At 41.9% G+C, this 20,850-nt stretch overlaps 1 protein-coding gene across 1 annotated transcript; it reads left to right on the forward strand.

Annotated features, from left to right (window-relative positions):
- Positions 1 to 1,198: 1,198 nt before the first annotated feature.
- On the forward strand, positions 1,199 to 8,332 carry Npy (neuropeptide Y). The gene is made up of 4 exons (XM_004652807.2): positions 1,199 to 1,343; positions 2,195 to 2,382; positions 6,234 to 6,314; positions 8,130 to 8,332. The coding sequence occupies exons 2-4, from the start codon at positions 2,195 to 2,197 to the stop codon at positions 8,152 to 8,154; spliced, it is 294 nt and encodes a 97-aa protein (XP_004652864.1). The 5' UTR covers positions 1,199 to 1,343; the 3' UTR covers positions 8,155 to 8,332.
- Positions 8,333 to 20,850: the final 12,518 nt, after the last annotated feature.

The raw sequence follows: 20,850 nt of genomic DNA on the forward strand, positions 1-20,850 counted from the left end.
GGAGAGGCTGCTGGGCGCCCTCAGGAGCACCCTTGATAGTGCTGATGGTGACCACCCTGGAGGGTTTATAAAATATAGACAGTGTTGTCGCCTAACTGAAAGAGATGTTGGTCTTCAAATTTATCATTTTATTACACACAGGTGATCTCTCTCTTTCTCTCTTTCTCTCTCTCTCTCTCTCACACACACACACAAAGGAGTCTTTGCTTCACAGTAACTGCTGACATTTATAATCTGTCTAAACAAACACAAACTATCACTTTAACAAAACCACTTGTCATGGTAGCTTTAAAACAACTATGCTAACTCTGGTTTTGCAACGGACCACTTTAGAAAGACAGACTTGGAGGGGAATTCAGGGAATTAAATTTTTTGTGGTATGAAATCCTGATTCTGCAACAATTTCTGTAGCTTTCAGATTTATTCAACAGATTTATTTCGATACTCAAGTCAATTTCCTACATCTGTTTCCTTTCAGTCAGGAACCCGAGGTCCCATCAACGTTCCCGAGACTTCGCTAGGGCTGCGGGATAAGACTCTTAGAGCAGCGCCCCTCCCCGCTTTTTCTTCTCTGGGCCCGCCGCTCATTCTCAGCAAGCGGGCGGGTGGCTGGCTGGGGTTGGGTCTCTGAAGTTTGGAGTTCACCGCGCTTTTTTCACGTCGCGACCAAGCCGGGGTCCATGAGTTTTCCCAAGGGTTTGCGAAGAGCCGAGCCGGCGAAGGGTTAGGATTACTTGGAGCAGCCCCCAGAGGCGGCTCAGCTCCTCGCGGGGTGCTTTCTGACCCTGGCTGGAGCGCAGGACTTGGGGTGGCCGCCTCCCCTGCGATACTGCCCCTTAAGCGGGAGGACCCGCGCGTGCCTGCCCGCGGAGACGCTCTGCAAGGACAGGATCCCGGTACCCAGCCGCGCGCGCAAGGGGCTGGTGACTCCCGGGCAGTCCACGGAGAAGATCCGGGCTGTCTGTCTCTGGCAGGACTGGACGGGGAGGAAGGACAGTGTGTGTCGCTCGCACTGAAGCTCTGAGGGTGCCCAGGACCCTTGGGTCGCGCTGCTCCGCTCCTGTTGTCCATGGGTCCCCTCTCGCCGCGCAGCCCCAGACGGGGAGAGCCGGCACGGTGAGTGGCTCTCGAAGCCCAAGCTCCGGCCCCTCCCCCGTCGCTCGGGGGCGGGAAGTGGTGGGTGGGAGTCACCCGAGCGTGACTGCCCGAGGCCCCTCCTGCCGCGGCGAAGGGACTCCATAAAAGCCCGGTTGCGACCCGCTTTCCGCACCCCAGCCGTCCGCTCTCAGCCTGCGGAGAGACGCGCCCCGCCGCACCGCACCCGCCGCGCAGCCTGAGCCGCCGTGAGTGCGGGGACCCGTCGGGGAGGAGGGACGGGAGCCAAGGGGACGCGGGTGAACTTGCTCCGGGGGGTCCTGCCACTCTGCGCGGAGCTCTGCAGGGTCGCCACCCGCTCCCCAGCCTTTGCGCGCCCGCTGGCCCAGGTCCACACCCTGCCCTTCTCCTTGCCCCTTCTGGTACCCAGATGACCCATCCACCCTTCTTCTCGGACCCCTCCTAGTCCGCCTGTCCTCTTGAAGAGGATACGGAGGAAGACCGTGGGATCTCAACTTGGGGCAGAAGGCGACCCGGAGGTCACAGCCAGGGATCCGGATTGAGTGCGCGGGAGGGAGGTTTCCCGAGGATCCCGAATGAGGAATCCCGGGGCCTTTAGATCCGAATGGAGACACTGGCACAGAGAGAGGTTACCTCGCCCTGTTTCTGTCTCTGGTCACTCCCAGGGGACCTCAACCATCACCGTGCTGCCACCAACAGTGACTGAGAAGAAAGTTCTGGCCTCCCAAAAGAGCTTGGGGAAGAGAGAGGAAAGTGATCATTCTCTAAGCCAGAGGGGGAGAACTTCCAATAACTGTTTGAAAAGTGTCTAGATTGGCGGGGTGGCCCGCCCTCGCCTCTCACCTTCTGGCTCAGGGACCTTGCAACTTGGCACGAAGTTCCCTGCAGTTCTAGAAAAAGCGGAGAAGTAGGGCTGGCGCGCGTGTGGGCTCACGCAGGCCGAGCAGGAGCGGCGCCAGCTGAACCTCACTTCTCCCTGGGGGCTGAGAGGGGAGCATTTTGGAGGGTGGAGGGCGGCAGCAGGGATGGAGGCGCGGGCGGGGCGTCCTTGGTATCACTGATGTTTCTATGTCCGCAGATGCCCGGTAGCAAGACAATGGGGCTGTCGGGCCTGACCCTCGCCCTGTCCCTGCTCGTGTGCTTGGGCGCGCTGGCCGAGGCTTACCCCTCCAAGCCGGACAACCCGGGAGAGGACGCGCCCGCAGAGGACATGGCCAGATACTACTCCGCGCTGCGACACTACATCAACCTCATCACCCGGCAGAGGTGGGTGGCATCTGCCTGCTCACCTGCGGATCCCCTGGACCCGGGACAGTGAGGTCCTTTCCTTTTTTCTTCCCATGCACAAACTCCGCTGTAGTTAGTGTGGGATGCTACTGCAAACTGAGTTCACACCTTTTGTCACTACTGACACAGTCACCAAGTCCCCATCCCTGGACACAAATCCTCCTAGGCTGTGTACTGTGTATCTGGTAATTCCAACCCCCACACCCATTTTTATTTTCCTTTTTTCTCCTTGGGGAAGTGTCTAAAAGCGCAAGGGTGTGTCTGACAAATGATGTAGGGAGCGCCAATTTCCAGAGAAAACTGAAAAGCCACCCAACTAATCAAAGAGAATCAAGGAAACAGTAGGGTTGCCAAAGAGGCGAGAAAGTCCTTTGAACCTGACCAGGGTCAATTGATGACAGTATTCAGGAAAAAACGAACACAGAGAGAGGTTTCTTTTCTTCTGTACAGTCTCCGCCCCCATACTGGAAAACTCCAGATTAGCATGGAAACTAATTGAAGTAAATAGAGCAGACCTTGCCCCATGTAAATAGCAGGTGAGTTCTGAAAAGCTAGTGTCTACTTGGTGGCCTGAGGAATGGTAAGGCTGATCATGAAGGACCATCAAGTTCAAATGAAACGCTGTTTATGCTCTCAGTATCAAACATTAAGCAGAAAACCAAATCTATTTCATGACGTTGGGTTTAAAATTTGTTTCCAAAACTGGTGCATCTCTAAGTTCTAAGTTATTTAACATTAAATTTAAATTGCTGTGATCAAATAACCTTAAAAAGCTTTAACAGACAAGCCCTTTGTACGATTACACATTTAAGTAACTTGACATATTTCAGGTGTGTGTTTTAAAGTGTTGTGGCCTGGCTGGTTAAACCATTTTTTAATATTTACAAGTCAGGAAACGGCAGGAAGGGGTGCAGATGAGGGAAGAACTTGTACTTCAAAAGTGGTTTCTTTTCATTTTACCATAAAGGTATATGACATTCTGAAAAGTTTTATGTAAAGGTTCTCATAGAGTCAAGTAATACTGGCCCATCTTCTCTTGAGATCTGGTCATTTCAACCAGCAATAAGTAATAATCGTTTTAATCCTAACAGAAAGTTCATGGCTTCAAATTTTCACTTATGTATTCCATGGCTCAGAGGGGTAAAAAAAGCCCACACAAATAAAATAGTACTATATTGATTTTTTTTGAAAAAATATAAGTAACATTTCTATTAGCATACAAATTACAAACATACATATTAGGTTTCATTATGATATTTTCAAACAAATTTGGTTTTGGCTGATCTCCCCCTCTTCTCTCCAGTCCCTAATACCCACCTCTGGTCCCCTTACACCCCGAATAGCCTCCATTCCACTTTCATGTCATATGTGTACATTATTTGAAAACCTGTTATTTAGTTATAACATAACATATAGCAGAACCCATTTTTATAGATGAATATTTGGCCATTGTATCAAGTTTTAAAGCTTCAAAATGATTTTAGCCTTTACTTCAAATCCTTGAAGTGAGCATAATTATCTCTGCATTACAGATCATAAAATTCAGTTCATTTCAGAAGAAACCTTTCTTGGGGGGTTGTAATCAAAGACCCTTATTGAGTTTTATTGAATGTGGTTACCACCATCAACATTCAATGTGATTTCCAATACCTTTGACTAAAAAATAAGGGAAAGGACTTGGATGTCACAGGAAAATATTCATGTTCAATGGGAATGAGTTGGTCTCTACGGCAGTTTCCCATCTCATCTTCATAATAAACTCCTCAGAAACAATTAGGCATGCATTGACTTCCCACCAAAGATGCCCACTCAAGTGAAGTATGTGCCTTTGAAAATAACAGTGTGATTTGTGTCTATGTTTTAATTCAGCATATGTGGTCATCTGAAATAATTCTCTCCCTTTCTCTACCTAGCTGTATTTCTGGTGCTATGTGTGCTGTGGGCTGATTGCTTCTGAAAGCTGTGGGGTTTATCTTAAGTTATGGCTCTATTTCATCTTGATTCTCTAGATCCTTAGATCAGTGATTCCCATCTGGTGTGATTTTATACTTCCCAGAACTGGAGACATTTTTTCATAGTGACAACCGGATGTGATTGCTACTGGCATCTAGTGTATAGAGGACAGGGTTGCTGTTGAACATTCCAGAAAACCTAGCACAGCCCCCTGCAACAGAGTCTGTAGCCTCAAATATCAGTGTTGTCAAAGTTGAGAAACTCAGCCCTAGGTTAATGTTTCTCCATTCTGACTGTGTATCAGGATAACCTGGGGAGCTTGGAAAACTCACTGGAATTGGCTTCCACTTTCTAGTGCTTTTAAAGCTCCTTTGGTGGGTTTGAGACTCTTTGTCCTAGAGACTCAGTCTTTGTGAGTCCAAGCACTACGGAGAAGAAGGATAATCCAGGATTAATTAGAGAAGGAAGTGCAATCAGGCTTGCTGTTCTGTGTGCCAGTCTGTGCCTATGCAAATACCACTGCTCCTCTAGTAGACTGAGAAATTGGAGAATACAGTTGCCAGTTCTTTTGCTCAGTGGAGCCTGGCGAAAGTGAACAAATTAAGGTTGCCTTAGAGTTTGCAGACTAGCAAAGTCAACTAAAGGACAGAGTGAGCATAAGCCTGCGGTCTGGTGGCACAACTGCTGAAAATCTCGGAGGAACTCTTATCAATGGTGGAGAGGCAGTTGGGGGGCTTGAGGGGGGCAGAGAGTGTTGGTTTCCCTCTGTTCCCCTTGGGTCTCAGCACAGGAGCAATAACGGGAAGTCTTTCCAAAGCATTTGAATTTAGTTGTGCTTGATGGACACTTAGAGCAACCTTCAGTCAGCTTTGTTCAGCTGTTGTAGCTATTATTTAATCCATCCATGTCAGACTAAGTTTCCATTTAGAAACAAAGTAGCTGCAGGTACCCAAAAGCCTTTTCTGAGAAAGGGGAAAATGATGTCATTTGGTATAGATTTGTTAAATGCGCTAGCAGTGCCTGTAGTTGGTACCCTATACTACCCGCTATACATTTACTAGATGTAAATGTAGCCTCTCGTTTTTATATTGCCCTATCACTTCCTGCTGTAGAAGGGGGGGCAATTATTAAAACCATTTATATGAGCAGTAGGATTCTATTATGTGCTTGGTGAAAATCAGTTTCCAAGAAGTCTTTTTACCTTCGGTGCCTTTGGTGACCAAGGATCTGTTGGTAGCTCTAAGAACTGATGCATTTCGACCACGGCACTTGCATTAGCATATCATACCACATTGTCAGTTTCATAACATTGTTGCACATTATATTATCACAAAGATTCTGGTTTAAGCAAGACTTGTGGTTTTATTTTTACAAATGAGAAAATAGATACAAAGATGCAGGTGGGTCTCCACCATCATTACGCTGCTTTTTTTTCTTTTTACTGTTTCTAGAACATCATCTCATCTCCTTGTTAAGATTTCAGCTGCTGTGGATTATCAGAACTATAGCCAATCAAGTAACTAATTATGGAAACATTTGAAATTATTCTTCAGTGTTTTTAATTTCTCATCACCTTATTATAAAAGTATGTTTACATATTACTGGTATAGTATAAAAGGGCAAGAATTGTCTAGGAATTTGGGTTAGGTTTCAATAATTGTCTCAATTATTTATTAAGTACTTAAGCACAACTATATATAATAAAGTCATGTTTATGATATTGTTTGCAATGATGTTACACTTCACAGTCCTCAATTTGCCAGTAGATGAGCAATTCACAGCAACTTCTCAGTTAATGGAAGTCTATCTCCTTTTCTCATAAAGGATTCTTGGCTATTCCAGGTTTTCTCTATACACTTTTCACTTTTCTTTTGCAGATATGGCAAGAGATCTAGCCCGGAGACACTTATTTCAGACCTCTTACTGAGAGAAAGCACAGAAAATGGCCCCAGAACCAGGTATGACAAGGCTTGGGATGGGTGGTATTGCTGTAGTGTCCAAGGTACCAGGGGAGGGGCCTCACAGAGAGCTGGTGAGTGCATTGGGAGGGAGGCATCTAAGAGAGGGAGTCTGCAGCACCAGTGGAGATAGAAAATCAGGCAAGTAGGACCTTGGTTTTCATATACACTCTGCAAATCTCTGATTTGCTGTAGGTAGCATTTTCCAATGTATATTGCTTCCTTTCTCTTTGAAAACTCAATGTAAATGACTTTTAGCTCAGAAACTATTCTGTATAGAATGTATATCATTTTTTAGAATTGCAGAAACATAGAGTGAGCCTTAAATTTAAATCAAACTGACCAATCACTCCATTTAGGCTGGACTGTCTTTATTTTTTGTACACTAGGTGACAACTCCAGATGTCCTAGAACATGTCCCTCATGCATTTGACTCTAGCTTTGCTGCTTTTACCCAGAGCTCTATGTAAATAAAGGGCTCCTGTTGACATATTAGTTCAATGTAGTGATTTAGTCTTGTCAATGAGTGACTGTTGAAAGTTGTGTTACCCTTGGGCACTTATCTGCAGCCTCAGAATTTTCTTGGAATAGGGATATGACTTCAGATGTCCACCAAAAACCCAGGGGCTGACCATTGGGCTAGAGCAAGGAAAGAATATTGCTGAAAAAAGTGAATCTGCCTTGTCCTCCTAACTCCCAACCTTGGCTATGTTGTTCTTAGCTCCTGTCCCTACCCCAGTTCTTACGGGGGTCCTTACTGGGGTCCTCTCAGCCCACAGTAGCTGGCTGCCTGCCTGAGACCCGGAGTTCCATAACATCAAGAACCACGTTCCCCAGAAGAGGTCACTAGCACACTTGCTCAATGAGTGTTATTTCCTAGAGTTTCCCCCTAGAGGATGCGTGGGCAATCCACCCTCCTCAGTTCCTTTGTGAAGTGAACTGCCAGAGTGAAGGGCCCCAGTGAAGAGCTGGTAGGTTTATCTGAAGTAAATGCTGATTTAAACTGAAATAAAACTCCAGTGCTTCTTTCTCTAGAGACACCAGGCAAGATTTAAACATCAAGTACAAGAAAATGGGTGGGAAATCCAAAAGCTTTGTTTTCAATACTAAGCAATAAGTACCTTTTGTGCTTCGTTCTTATGCACATATTTACACAGCAAAAATTTAGGGTAGGCTGCATATACATAGGATTTAGAAAATAATGACTCAGACTTATTTAGAACTCTAATACTGGCTTTGTTTTGTAGCCTAAAATAGCATAGTTAGCACATGAAATAAAGTTAATTGCATTCTGATTGACAGACACAATCATGTGCAATTAGAAGGAGACAAAAGTTGATAGCCTTGAAGCTGTCTATGAGTGCCTTTTTATTAAATAGGGCTCTTTATAGTCTAATAAATAACATCTTACTACATAAAAAGGCTTGGTGGGAAACAACAGAAGTATATTCAGAGTTGAATAACACTAACTTTCTTGTTAGAGTTTCATGTGATTCCTGTAGTTTTGATCTTCAGAAAGATTGTGGAGTTCCTTGGCTAACTCCTTTGATATGTACAGAGCCTTTTAAGTACTCCCTCAGAGATTGCCTCAGACTCTAGTTCCCATGAGTGAAAGCCACTCATGTGGATCTTTGCACATTATGCAGCTGCCTCATACCCTACTATTCTACATGGTCTCATAAGTAGATGCCCACAGGAAGATCTGCAACAGTTTCTGATCTCTGATCCTCTTGCCACTCAGAACTGAATGTCTCATCCTGAAAGAGTCCCTGGAAATTGGGCAGCTTCACTATGTGCTTTGCTTATGTTTTACAGGCTCGAGGACCCTTCCATGTGGTGATGGGAAATGACACTTCCTCACCAGCCTTTTCCTCTGTTCAACCCATGTCTCATCTCATCCTGTAAAATTACTCTGCCTGTCCTACCAACGCATGTGGCTGCCATGCTGAATTCTACACCATTTCCCTTTGCTGTCCTTGTATATATGTGTGTCTAAATAAAGTATCATGCATTCAAAATTGTATTCTCTTTAATGAGCAGTATATTATCACAATAGGAAAGATTAAATTATTCACTAAATGACAATTGCCTTGGAGTAACAAGCTTGGGGTTTGTTTCACAAATATTAAAGCAATGGCTATGCAGGATAAAGTTCTGAATATCTGTGATGACCAAGGTGTGTGTGTGCGTGTGCGTGCGTGTGTGTGTGTGTGTGTGTGTGTGTGTTTGTAACATACATGAACATAATGATCAGAAAACTCTCAATTGTGAAAGTTTTTCTGCCCTAGCATTCACATGGAATCCTTGTTAATCTATGTTGTTAGTTGAGGGAGCTTCTATCTCATAGTCCTTCATCAATATGTCCAGTCCTTACAGATAGCAGTTACCAGCTACATATGGCTTTTGAGCAACTTATATGCGTAGTGCAAATAAGAAACTGAGTTTTATGTTTTATATAGTTTAATTCCTTTGAGTAAACCACATGTTGCTGATGGCTACCACATCAAACAACTGAGATCTATCTGTGAATTTATGTAATTCTTCTGAGTCAAAGACCACACTAGCCCAGATGATCACACTTTTGCACAACATGGGGCAAATTAATTAGCTTAGCTAAAAGTTATTCAACTTCTTTCAGTGGTTTGCAAGAGCTGTTCAAAATTAATGTTATCCAATTTTTACATGTACACTGAATCAAAGAAAATAAGTTCCATCCCATATTGGCACTTTGCACTACATTGTGAAAAAGTGCATAAATATTTTTATCTGTTACATTTAAATTTCTTGCAAAAACCCAAAGAGAACAATATGTAGTTATGTGCTGCCTAGTAACTGAGACAAATGAGTCTTTAGGTGACTTTGTCATTGTCCCAACATTATAGACTGAATTTATAAAAACAAATGACTATGATGTCACTAGGTATCAAGAGTGGCTCTATAGGACCACTATCTGTGTGTGGTTCATAATTAACTGAAGCATATGTGGCCCATGACTGTCAATTATGACCTAGCAAATATAAGGCATATTTTCTGTATATAAATAGTTTCCTCAGCCAGTGGAATCTGATGCTAAAAAGTATAAATCCCTTTGATGAGAATTATTCCATGATTTCCCAAAGATTCCCCTTATTTTTGTTTCTTTAACTAAATGCTGTTGTATAAGGAAGTTTTTTTTAATCTTTAATGATAGGGGCTGGGAGATAGTTAAATTAGTAAAGGTCTTGTGACACAGTCATAGGAACCAGAGTTGGATTCCCAGAGTCCATGTAAAATGATGGGTGTGTTAGTACTCATTTGTAATCTTAGCCCAGGAAAGGTGGAGACATAAGGACTCCTAGGGTGCCCATCTAGCCAGTTGGTGAGCTCCAGGCTAATGGGAGACACTGTCTGAAAAAGGTAGATGGTATTCCTAAGGAACAACACTGGAGGTTCTCTGGTCTCCAAACATATGTGCATACATGTGTACCCACACAGATAAACATGCACATACACATACAATATATTTAAAGGTTAAATAACTATTATAATACAATGTAACTTCTGTATTAACCTACTATGTTTGGAGATTTTGCTTATTGAAGTAGCATTATGCAAAGAAGTTTGACTCAGTGATCCATCTGACATTGTAGTTATACTGAGCATTCATCACTAGCTAGAAAGCTCTAATTATAAGTGGTGGGGAAATAGGAGTGATATATATGATCCATTGAAAGGTAATCCAGGAATTTCACTATAAGTGAAAATTTCAGCCTCTTATTCCCCCAAACCCTAAATGCTTGGAAACAACCCCCACCACACAGATATTTCCTCTTATCTCACAGTCTCTTTATTCTTCTTATAGGAAGAGAATGGAAACTTTTTTAATAGGAAGAGAGAAAGGGAGGGAGGAAAGAATGGTGCCAGGATCTTTAGCCACTGCAAACGAACTCTAGATGCATGTGCCCCTGTGCACATGTGCAACATTGCGCACTTGCGTCACTGTGCATCTGGTTTACGTGGGACCTGGAAATTTGAACATGAGTTATAAGCTTTGCAGGCAGGTGCCTTAATTGCTAAGCCATCTCTCCAGCCATTGGAACCCTTTATAATCTCTATGGGCCTGACCCAGGGACTGTCAAACTCTTTGAGCTTCAAATTCATAGAACTCCTGAGTTCTCACTCATGAGACAAAGATAATAATTCCTGCCTAAATTTCCACATAAGTCTATAAGACTATGGTAGGATTAATTGTCAAGTTATATTACAAATAAGTGGTAGAAGGGGGTGGGTAGGTATAAAGTTTTTGATGAGTTGGATCATATCAATCTTTAAATATAAGCAGTTGAAAACTACATTCCAAGAGATTCATATTGTTTTCTCAAGAATTCTCAGTCTGCTGAACATCCTTGGAGAAGGCTTAACACCACTGGGTCATCTACTTGTCACTGTAAAACTAAGTAATATTCATCACAGTTACCCTAAGAACAATTCAACTTGTATTAGTGAGATACCTGTGAACAGCAGTCATTACCAAGTAAATTGATCAGCATTTATTAAGCACTCTTCTGATTCTAGCTTGTGCCTCTATGTTCTCTAAGGTATGAATTGTGTGTAAGTTTGTTTTTGAGAATGGCATCATGCTTTTATTTTGATCCTTACAGTGCTCATAATCCAGTAGAACAGATAATTTTCCTATCATTTGTTATCAACAGGGCAACTGGGGCCTGAGGAATGTGACTTGTCCTGCCTCATTTAAGTTAGTGGGGCAAAACAATGACTCTTCTTGCAAGCTTCATCCCGCTTGATGATGTCTTTCAGAGTCAGGAAGTTTAGACCAGGTCTTCTATGATCCAGAAGAGAACATGACTTGGGTACATTTCAATTAGATAAATAACAAATAATTAAATTAACTGGGCAGACATGCTTGTAAAAGGCTTATTAAAGAATGTAAATGTGAATTTACATTGGTGTGGTGCCCAGCTGGGTTCTATCAGGACTGGTTTATGAGGGGAATATTCAGAGTTCTACCTGATGATTATCTACAGAGTGGTCAGAAGTTAGATTGGTAAGATAGGTCCAAGAATGAAAAAACTTATTAATTCATTCATTTACTTAACACTTTTGAGCACCTAGTATGTGATGGACATGGTACTCAGCTGTAGGGATACTAAGGTCAGTAATAGTCACAATAGGATCCTAACAGAGAACTTGCCATCTAGTGAGAGAGGGGGAATACAGTGCATCACTGGAAATAAAGATGGAAGTGCTAGAGGTATGGGATGGAGTAACTTCTCACTTGCCAAGATAGTCTTTGCTGTTTCCTAAAAGATTTGTGCCTATAGGGTCAGTTAACAAGTGTGGAATAAAGTGGCAAGCAAGCATAAGGAGTCAAATGTAGGGTTGCCTACTCCCTAATACAGGAAGGAAAGAACTCACTATTTATTTTGAAAAATGTTAGGTGCCATAGTAACTTCCTTTTTCTTTCCCCTGCCTTGGATCAAAACAGAAGGACAGATTAAAAGACAAAGAACAATCAGCGCTGGCCTGGGGCCTCCATCCCTTAGTGCAGAACTTTGTAGGTGAAGTCAAGATGGCAGGTGTACTTGAACTAACTGCAACTCTGTGTGGCTTCCATAGGACCACCGATGGTCGGAATGTGACTTGGTGACAGCTAATTATCCATCTTCTTTCTTCTTGATGCACAAGCATTAAAGATATATGATTACCTATTCCCATGTATGCATTAGAAAATGGCTCTGTTTTCCATGCCCATCACTGGCCTCAGCTACAATGCCACCAGAACAAAACATCCTGCATTTCTGTCATACAAAAGAAACCAGTATTTTGAATGAAGCATTTTCATGTCATGTTCTTTTATGGTGGTTCTAGGTAGGAGGATTATGATATTGTCACAACTAAAATTATTGCCTTTTCTTCTTCCTATTAGAACAATTAGCATAGAGTGAAGTCGTACAGGAACCTTTTCTCTTAAAATTGAAATGGAATAACATGTAATTAATCTTATGTGTCATCTGGGCTCATTTTTTGTGCTTAAGCAATAGCTATCAAGTTAAACTCATTCTCATGCTGCAGAATTGAAATGCTGTGCATGATGGGAACAAAGAGCTGCGCATTGACATCGACCTCGTTGCCTGATGGAGTAGATACTCAGCGACAGAGAGCTCAGTCTGGAACTGACAGTGAAGACGAGTGTTGCTGTCACCTTCTTTTTGCTAGGACAAACCACATGACCAGAAGCAGCTTATGGAAGGAGAGGGTTTACTTTAGGTTATAGTTTTGAGGGGAAGTCTCACCATGGTGGTGGAGGAGCGGTGTGGGGAAACATAACAGGAGCAGATAACTGGGCATCACATTTCCTCATCAGCAGGCAAGAAGCACCAATAGTGACATCCTGAGCACCCAGTGGGGCTGGACTGATAAATGTCAAGGTCAGCTCCCAGTGACACACCTTCTTCAGCAAGGCTCCCCCTCTCAAATTCTCTACCGAGAACAAAGCATGAGGCTTAATCACAAACACTGAGGCTATGAGGGACATTTTACATTCAAACCACCACAACAAGGAATGATCACAGTGAAGCCACAGGGCATGCAGTGCTTGGCTAACAACCTTGCACAGGTCATTTATGAGGGAACAGTCATTCAAATGATTTTTCAATTAAAGGTTGCCTGAAATAATTGGAATCTTACTTATTCCAATGTGCACATCCTTTCTATCACTGCCAAGTCTTTTCAAACCAGAAATACCCAAAAATGAGTAGGTCTAAGTAATTTAATACAACAATAAACAATGTTGGCACAATATATAGTCTTCTTCTAAATAGACTTGATTATTTTCCACATTAAAATGGCCTGCTGATCTCTAGTGAGTTTCTAGAATCACATGGATGTTATCAATTCTGGAAATATTCCCTCAATATTCTTTCTGTGACAAGTACTTCCAAGTTCTAAGGGTGAAATGAATGTGAGGGAGACAGACTTACTGCTATTAAAGACCTAGCAACTTATGAAGGTGATAGATACACTCTTAAGGGACAATTCCACAAGACAGATAGTGGTCATTTTTTAAAAAAAATAGAAGCATAAAGCCAAGGCAATGGGGGAAAGAGGAGGCTGAAGCCATTTGTACTAGTGTGTGAGGAGTGGGAAATGCCATGTAAATTGAGTGGCAAATGTCAGGGCTCTGTAAGTTGGGAAGTATCAAGATATAACATTGATGCCTAGAAACAAACTATGAAGCTACTCAATTTGGAAGCTTGAATTTGCTTCTAAGGGAGGTAATGGTGGGTCACCTCATCTCAGCTCCTATTGTCTAATGCGATGAAGAAGGATGAGACAGGAAGGGCCAGACTGTATTTGATCCTCTCTTATTTTTCCTGTCCCAGATGAGGAATTCCTTCTGGGAAGCAAGTGAGGAGAGTAAGCCCTCAAAGATCAAGTGTCGTGCTTTTACAAAACGTGCTTGTGCGGGCCCAGGGGTATAAGTGGCAAAGTGTGATTGGGGAAATGTTTCTCTTCTCCGTCTGACAGGCACCACAGCCACTTTGCGGGGGAAGCCCAGGCAGACACCGGAGCTTAGGTGTGACCCCAGCACTGCAGCAGGAGAAGCTCTGGCACTAGTGAGAGCTGGGTTCTCACAAATGCTTCTGAAGGCATGGCTGGTGCAGGCATGCCAGTTCCCGGGTGTTGGCCTGTGGGGATGACCAACCTCACAGTTTTCCCAGACTGTCCTGGTGTTAGCCCCAGAAGTCTAGCCTCTGAGAAAACCCCTAAGTTTCAAGCAACTGGGATAGTTGGTGCCTCCATTCGGGGATCAAGCCACCACTTGTAATCTTTTTAAGGGGAGGATGGTTGGTATGTCAAGATCCTTCCATGTGAATGCCTTTTCCAGCAGCCAGTGTCGACACCTGAATACAGATGTTACCCACGTGTTATTTTTCCAATTGACCTCGCTGCACACTCTTCTCTTTAGATAATTGTAAAAAAGATAATTGAAAATATTCCCATGGTGGATAAACATCAGCTATGGAGATATTAAGAATGTTTTGAATTTCTAGACTAGCCACTTTCATATTCTAACATAAGTTCATTGGGTCTGTGAATGCATATTTAATTTCATGGATAATTAACTCTTTATAAGAAAACCCATTTCAGCTTGAAATCCTAAATAGAAGTTTGCTGTCCGAAGTTATAAGAAAGTTTTGTGGATTTCTACTTGGAATAAATAAGGTATGAGGGAACTAATGTTTGTTGAAAAATTATAATAGTTAATCCTTAATTTACTTTCTTTTAATCTTCACTCAAACCATAAGGGATAGATATTGCTGGATATATTTTAAAGCTGGTGAAACTGAGATGCAGAGGTGAAGTGAGACAACACTGCTAGTCAGTGCTGGAGCTGAAATTGCCAACGTAGGCCATCTGTCTGCATATCCTTGTTCTTTGTGCCACAGTATTTTACCTATAAGGATTTTAAATCTCTGTCTTACATCATCATTGGGATCATAAAGGGAGGTAGCAGAGAACTGGTATGATTGCAGCTTTGATTTTACAAAATCCTGGCATGATTTTTTTCATTACAAGTCAGTCTCCCTCGTCCACAAAAACTGAGCTTTGCCTAAAAATTTAGTGTGCCTAAAACTAATACAGCTATGTCAGCATTTTAAAAGTGCTATGTACCTACTTCATTCACTTACCTTCAACTTTCATGGGCCATTGTGCTCCAGTTATACCTGTTTTGACACAGTTTAGCTACTTTATAAATGTAGATAAAACGTACTTTGAAGTAGAAAGTTTAGACATATTTATTACAACTATAGAAAAAGAATTTTCTACCCTATTATCTTTTTAGTATTTTTTCAGTTTACCATCCTTTAATTTACTATTTAATTACTATAGCTTCTTTTCTTTTTTTATTGAATAAATCTAGTTTTCTTCTTTCCTCTAGTAACATATATTTTTTTCTTTTGAAAAAAATGAGTACATTAGAACATTGAATATTCCCATGACTCTCTCTGGACATTATGATTATCCATCTCAGTTAGTTAATATTTCCGTTTTTTAAATATATATTTATAGTCAATGCTTGTTTGATTTATATGTTTATATGTGATGTTCACCAATTTCTTAATTCACTATTCTTTCAGTGAATTCCTTCTTCCTGGATTCAAACTCCTTCTTTCATTTTGCATGTGTGTGGTGGTGTGCGTGAGTGCATGTAGGTGGGCACATGTGTGTGTGTGGGCACACATGTGTGTGCATATGGAGGGCAAAGGTTTATAGTAAGTGAATTCCTCTATCACTATCCACCTTATTCTTTGAGATAGGCTCTCTTGTTGAAATTACACCTTATTGACTTGGATAAACTAGGTAGCCAGTGAGCCCTAGAGATTCTGTCTCCACCTCCCCAGCACTGAGGTCACATGTGGGCATCTGAATTTTTGTGTGTGTTCTGGGGATCCAGACTCAGGTCCTCATATTTGCAGGGCCAGCATTTTACTTACTGAGCCATCTCTCAGTCTCAAATTACTTCTTTCTAAAGCAAATATTCTAGTAGTGCTTTTAGATAGCAGTTTGCAGTGATAATTCACTTTAAAATTTTTCTGACAATATCTTTATTTCACCCTGACTCTTGAATGACACTTAGGTGATAGATGTGCAGTTATTTTCTCAATGGACTGAAACTGGGATCCTGTTAACTTTATGTCTCCATTACTGATCTGAGAAGTCTGTAGTCATTCAAATTGATGTTCCATCATTTTTCCCTTTCCATGTTAGCTCATCTTCTATTTTTTCTTTTGTTGTTGTATCTAAGAATTTGTCTTGGTGGTCTAAAATTTCTTGATATGTTCAAATATGGTATTTCTTTTTATTTATTTTTGAAGGAATTTATTGCTTTTGATATCTTTAATGTGTTTATATAGCCATGAACTCTTTAAATGCCCCCACATTTTTTTCCCTATCCATTACTTCTTAAAATTCTATTTAATAAGCTTTCTCATTGTAGTACCCAAATCTTTTAATCTTTTTCTCTATTTCCCATGTGTTTATTTATGCTGCATCCTGAATAATTTATTCCAATATCCTTCCTAGTTTATTTATCTTCAGTAAGTCCTTGAAGTTCTATGACTCCTGTGCACTCCATCTTGTTCTCTTTACTCATCTTTTATATTTCTGTCTCCATGTAAATGCTAGAACTTTTTTGGGGGGTTATACTTATATTTGTTAATGTCCCAAAAGAACCATGGACCATTTTAGATTCATTATTTCATGTTGTGGTTATGTTCATGCTCCTGGGACAAACACCTGACCAAAAGCAGCTATGGAAGGTGTAGTAGACAGCCTCAGGTCGCTGGAATGGACTTTCAAACCAGGCACAGTTATGGAGAATGGGGTTTATTGAAGCCTATGGATAAAGGGGAAGGTACATAATACCAGAAGAAGCTGGTCCCCCTTTCACAGGTCCAGGCAGAAAGAGAAAAGCAACAATTACTAGCACAAGCAAGCACACTCAGGAGTCCAGGCAAAACTCTGACACTTTGCATAACTTTGGACTGAAATTCCAGGTCCACCTCACACCCACACATTAGGACTGGATCTAGGACCCACTACAGTGACACTTCCTCCAGCCAGGCAGCTGGAAATCTAAGTTACAAGCTTCAATAAAACTTCTCTATGTACTGGGGGACATTCAAAGTACCACAGGAGGTAAGTTTTTATCTTGGCCTATAGTCATGAGGGGAAGCTCCATAATGGCAGTGAGAGCATGGCATGAGCAGAGGCTGGACATCACCACTACCACATCAGGTGAAAAACAGCGGCAAGAGAATGAGTCAAACTCTCGCTGTAGGGTAAGGCTGACTATAGCACCCCTTAAGCCTGCTCCCATCAACACACCTCCTCCAGCAAAACTCTACCTCCCCAAATGCCACCAGCCTGGGATCAAGCATTCAGAATACATGAATATATGGGGGCATTTGATTCAAACCACCACTTCTGGGTTGGCGATTCTTGGATGATGAATGTAGTATCAATCTAACTCTCAAACTTATAAAATGTACAACTGAGGATTTTAGTTCTCAGCAGAGGTTTGTTTTCTTTTTTTTTTTTTTTGTTTGTTTTTTTTTTTAACCATGCACAGCCTAGTCATAGCAAACTGAACCAGTGGGAATGATTTGTTTGTTTGTTTGAAATCCATCCTTTCATTATTTGTTATATCTATTTGGGTATCCTATAGTTATGCTGAAGTCTCAGTTCCACTTTCCTACTTCACTTGGACTGAAGGTCTTGTGTAGCATCCTCATGTAGGCATTAAAACCCAAGGTCCTAGGTTACATGAAGTAATTAACTTCCAACACTTTCTTAAAGAGGGTTAAGGCATGAGCATAGCTCCTACCTAAGAAATATGAGATAAAAGAAAATAATAGGTACTCTAGAATTATATTCTCAACATATTCCTCACAAGTAGATGATGAATGGCAAGACTAAGTCTTTCTCCCTTACCTTTATATCCAGAAAATCAAATAATAATACTAATCTTGTACAACTGTTAAAAATTAGGAAATGTATGAAATAATTTTCAAAATACCTAGCACATAGTAATTACTCAATAATTTGTAGTCCTTTCCCTCCAATGATAATTAGAGCAAAATTCAAAAGGGAATTTCTATAGCTAATTGAGGAACATAATTAACCTGGCCTTTAGAAATCTGGAGTCCTTAAGGATCTAATTGGAAGGAAAACGTCAATAAAGATGCAGACACTGACTTGTCTCTCATTTGTAGCACCCAGCATGTTAATGACTCACCATCTCTGAGTCTCAGATTATGAGCTGTCTCTAACATAGTTGGTTCTCACTGTCTTTGGAGGATTTGAGTAAGACATTAATGCCCTACAGAATCTAATCTTACCAGGGAGACTTGAGTTCTATAAAAATACCCATGAATGATTGTACAATTTTCCCTAGATATGGCCTATCCTCCCCCCACATTTCAGCTGCTAGTGGATGAAGAGAGCTAGTAAGTAATAAAGACAGCTTTTTCTATGACCATTAATTCATGATAACAAAAACATATGTTAGTATTACACTTAGATCAGTGGTTACATGGGGGATGGAAAGATTGCTTAGTGGTTAAGGCACTTGCCTGAAAAGCCTAAGGACTATGCTTGACTCTCCGTGTCCCACATAAGCCAGGCATTCAAGGTTGCACATGTGCATAAGGTGATACATGCATCTAGAGTTCAATTACAGTGGCTGGAGGTCCTGACTCGTCAGTTCCCTCCCTCTGTTTCGCTCTTTCACATAAAAAAGGCCAGTCTGTTGGATTTCCCTCAAAAAAAAAAAAAAAAAAAAAAAGAGTTACACAGAGCTTAAAAAAAAAATTAACCCTGTGAATTGGTAACTATTGTTCTGGTTAGTACCCATCTCTAGCATAGATGGCAGATGACTTCTTGTGACAAGATAATGCACAGTAATTATAACCTGAAGGATTCAATATGTCTTCTCTTGAGGGACTGCATATGCTAAAAGTGATCTTTTGCCTTGTTAACATTGTGTTGTTAAGACTTGGATTTTCCAAAATGTTAAAGGTGAGCTGGGTTTTTCAACTACAGTCGAGAATTTTGTGTCACATACTATACCTTATTTTTTTTTTCAAAAAAATAGATTTTCCTTCTTCCTTTCTAGTGGAACTCAATTTCTCAAATTGGTGGCAAAAGAGCTAAACTTTCTGATTAAACATGGCTGTTTACTCTAACTCATTTCGTTAGGTTAGTGGTTTAAAATTTTGAACTCTGTATCTAGACCATGTCTCTCCTTCAAAGGTTTCTCTTTCATCTTCCAGGATACTGAGGGCATGGAGCAGCCTGGTATCAATGTAAGGAGCCTTGACTCAAATGTTGTACTTCTATAGGGATTTCTGAAACCCAGAAATTCTGTAATTAATTTCCACTGGTGTCATAGGATCAGTGATTGTTGCCCTTACTTCATCCAGTGTTGAATTGTTCTCATTTATAGTAACTTCCAGTCACTTCTCTTGGGATGGCCCAACCTTGGTATGTTCCATTTAATGGAGACTTCAGTGTGGCTCTGTTGCTGTTCTCTTATTCGTAACCATGAGTCACACGCCTCTAACAGCCCATACACTTCTCCAAGCCACATTCAGACCACAGGTATGCAACAAGAATCATCCCATCTGTTTTCCCACCTGCATGTGGTGGCAAAAATGTCACTTTCTCTTGGCTTCTGGACACTGGGATTTGAGAAGGGCTCGATTTTCTTTTTGGATATTTTATATTTTTCCTTTCCTTTCTTGTCTCCCTCCACAGACTCAATATCTACCCCCTAAAGCAGCAGCATCTATAGTCCGACCTCATCTTTATTTTGTTCTCCTCTGGAAAAAGTGCCTCAACCCCTCCTATGTGATGCCGCTCTGTCAACTCTCCTTTTGTCCCTACCCTCCTGGATCCAGGTAGTACTCAGGCACCTTCCCCCAGAGCCATTAAAAGCCAGTAGAGGAACAGGCTGCAGTGAAGCAAAATTCCTGAGAGTAAAAATTCTTCAGGAGGTATTTTAGTGAATTATCCCACTTACATATTCAAGGACAACACAAAGCGAAAGCACGTATCAACTGCTGGGTATACAGGGCATTGCCACAGACCAGTGTCAACTAACCGCAGAGCCCAGCTCTGCCCTGCAGCTCACCAGTCTCAGGAGGACCTCCTTGAACTATGAAGGACTTGAGTGTGAGACCCAAGGACAATGAGTTCTTTCCATAACCCTTCTCCAGCTACAAATTCCTCTTGCCACAGAATTTTGACCAAATTTCTATTTTCAACAACACTGAGATTTTTGTCATTGGCTTTTTCAATTACCTTGCAAAGTGAAACATCAATCTAATCTGTTTACTTAGGAGATGGGGAAGCCCAGACCAGCAAAGTTAAGTGTCTTCCCAAGAGCAGGGACTGAAATCTGTTTCTTCTGACTTAAAGCCTAGTGCCCTATAGGACTAATTCTTGACTGGGAGCAATGAACTAGCATGAATGGAATGGAGAGTGATGTTCAGGTGGGAAATCCCTTCTCTCCAGTCTTCATTAAGTTGTTCCACAATCCAGCACAATATGGCGGTGTGAACATGCAGATAATGCACACCTGGGGTTGGATGTGTGAGGCAGTTTACTCTTCATGGCTGAGTGTATTAATAGATAGGTATGACGTAGTTTATGAATCCTTTTCCCAGGGAAATCCAGCTGAGAGCAGGCTTGGTCAAGATGAGCAGAGAAAGATAAAGTGAGGCAGGAGGAGTCTGTCTGTTTGCGGGGGGGGGGGGGGCTTTTGGCTGTTGAGTGTGAGCGGTTGGAGCACACAGAAGCAGGGAGTGACTGACGGGTGGGGGTAGCTGGGAGGGGAGATGAATGCTAAGGAACTCTCTGACCTCAAACATCCACTCCAGAGGCTGTTGTCAGGGCAACCACCCTAACTCTTCTGCTCTGCTAAGGCTAATGGCAGCTCAAGAGAAGGTGATCTGGCAGGGCTGGTGAG

This window comes from Jaculus jaculus, chromosome 16, assembly GCF_020740685.1.
Source record: "Jaculus jaculus isolate mJacJac1 chromosome 16, mJacJac1.mat.Y.cur, whole genome shotgun sequence".
In the NCBI taxonomy this organism is placed as follows: domain Eukaryota; kingdom Metazoa; phylum Chordata; class Mammalia; order Rodentia; family Dipodidae; genus Jaculus; species Jaculus jaculus.

Excerpts from the sequence above, each read along its gene's own strand:
- Npy (XM_004652807.2), top strand. The coding sequence starts at position 2,195 with ATGCCCGGTAGCAAGACAATGGGGCTGTCGGGCCTGACCCTCGCCCTG. Across the intron at positions 2,383-6,233 it reads AACCTCATCACCCGGCAGAG|ATATGGCAAGAGATCTAGCC; the intron begins GTGGGTGGCATC and ends TTTCTTTTGCAG. Across the intron at positions 6,315-8,129 it reads GAAAATGGCCCCAGAACCAG|GCTCGAGGACCCTTCCATGT; the intron begins GTATGACAAGGC and ends TATGTTTTACAG.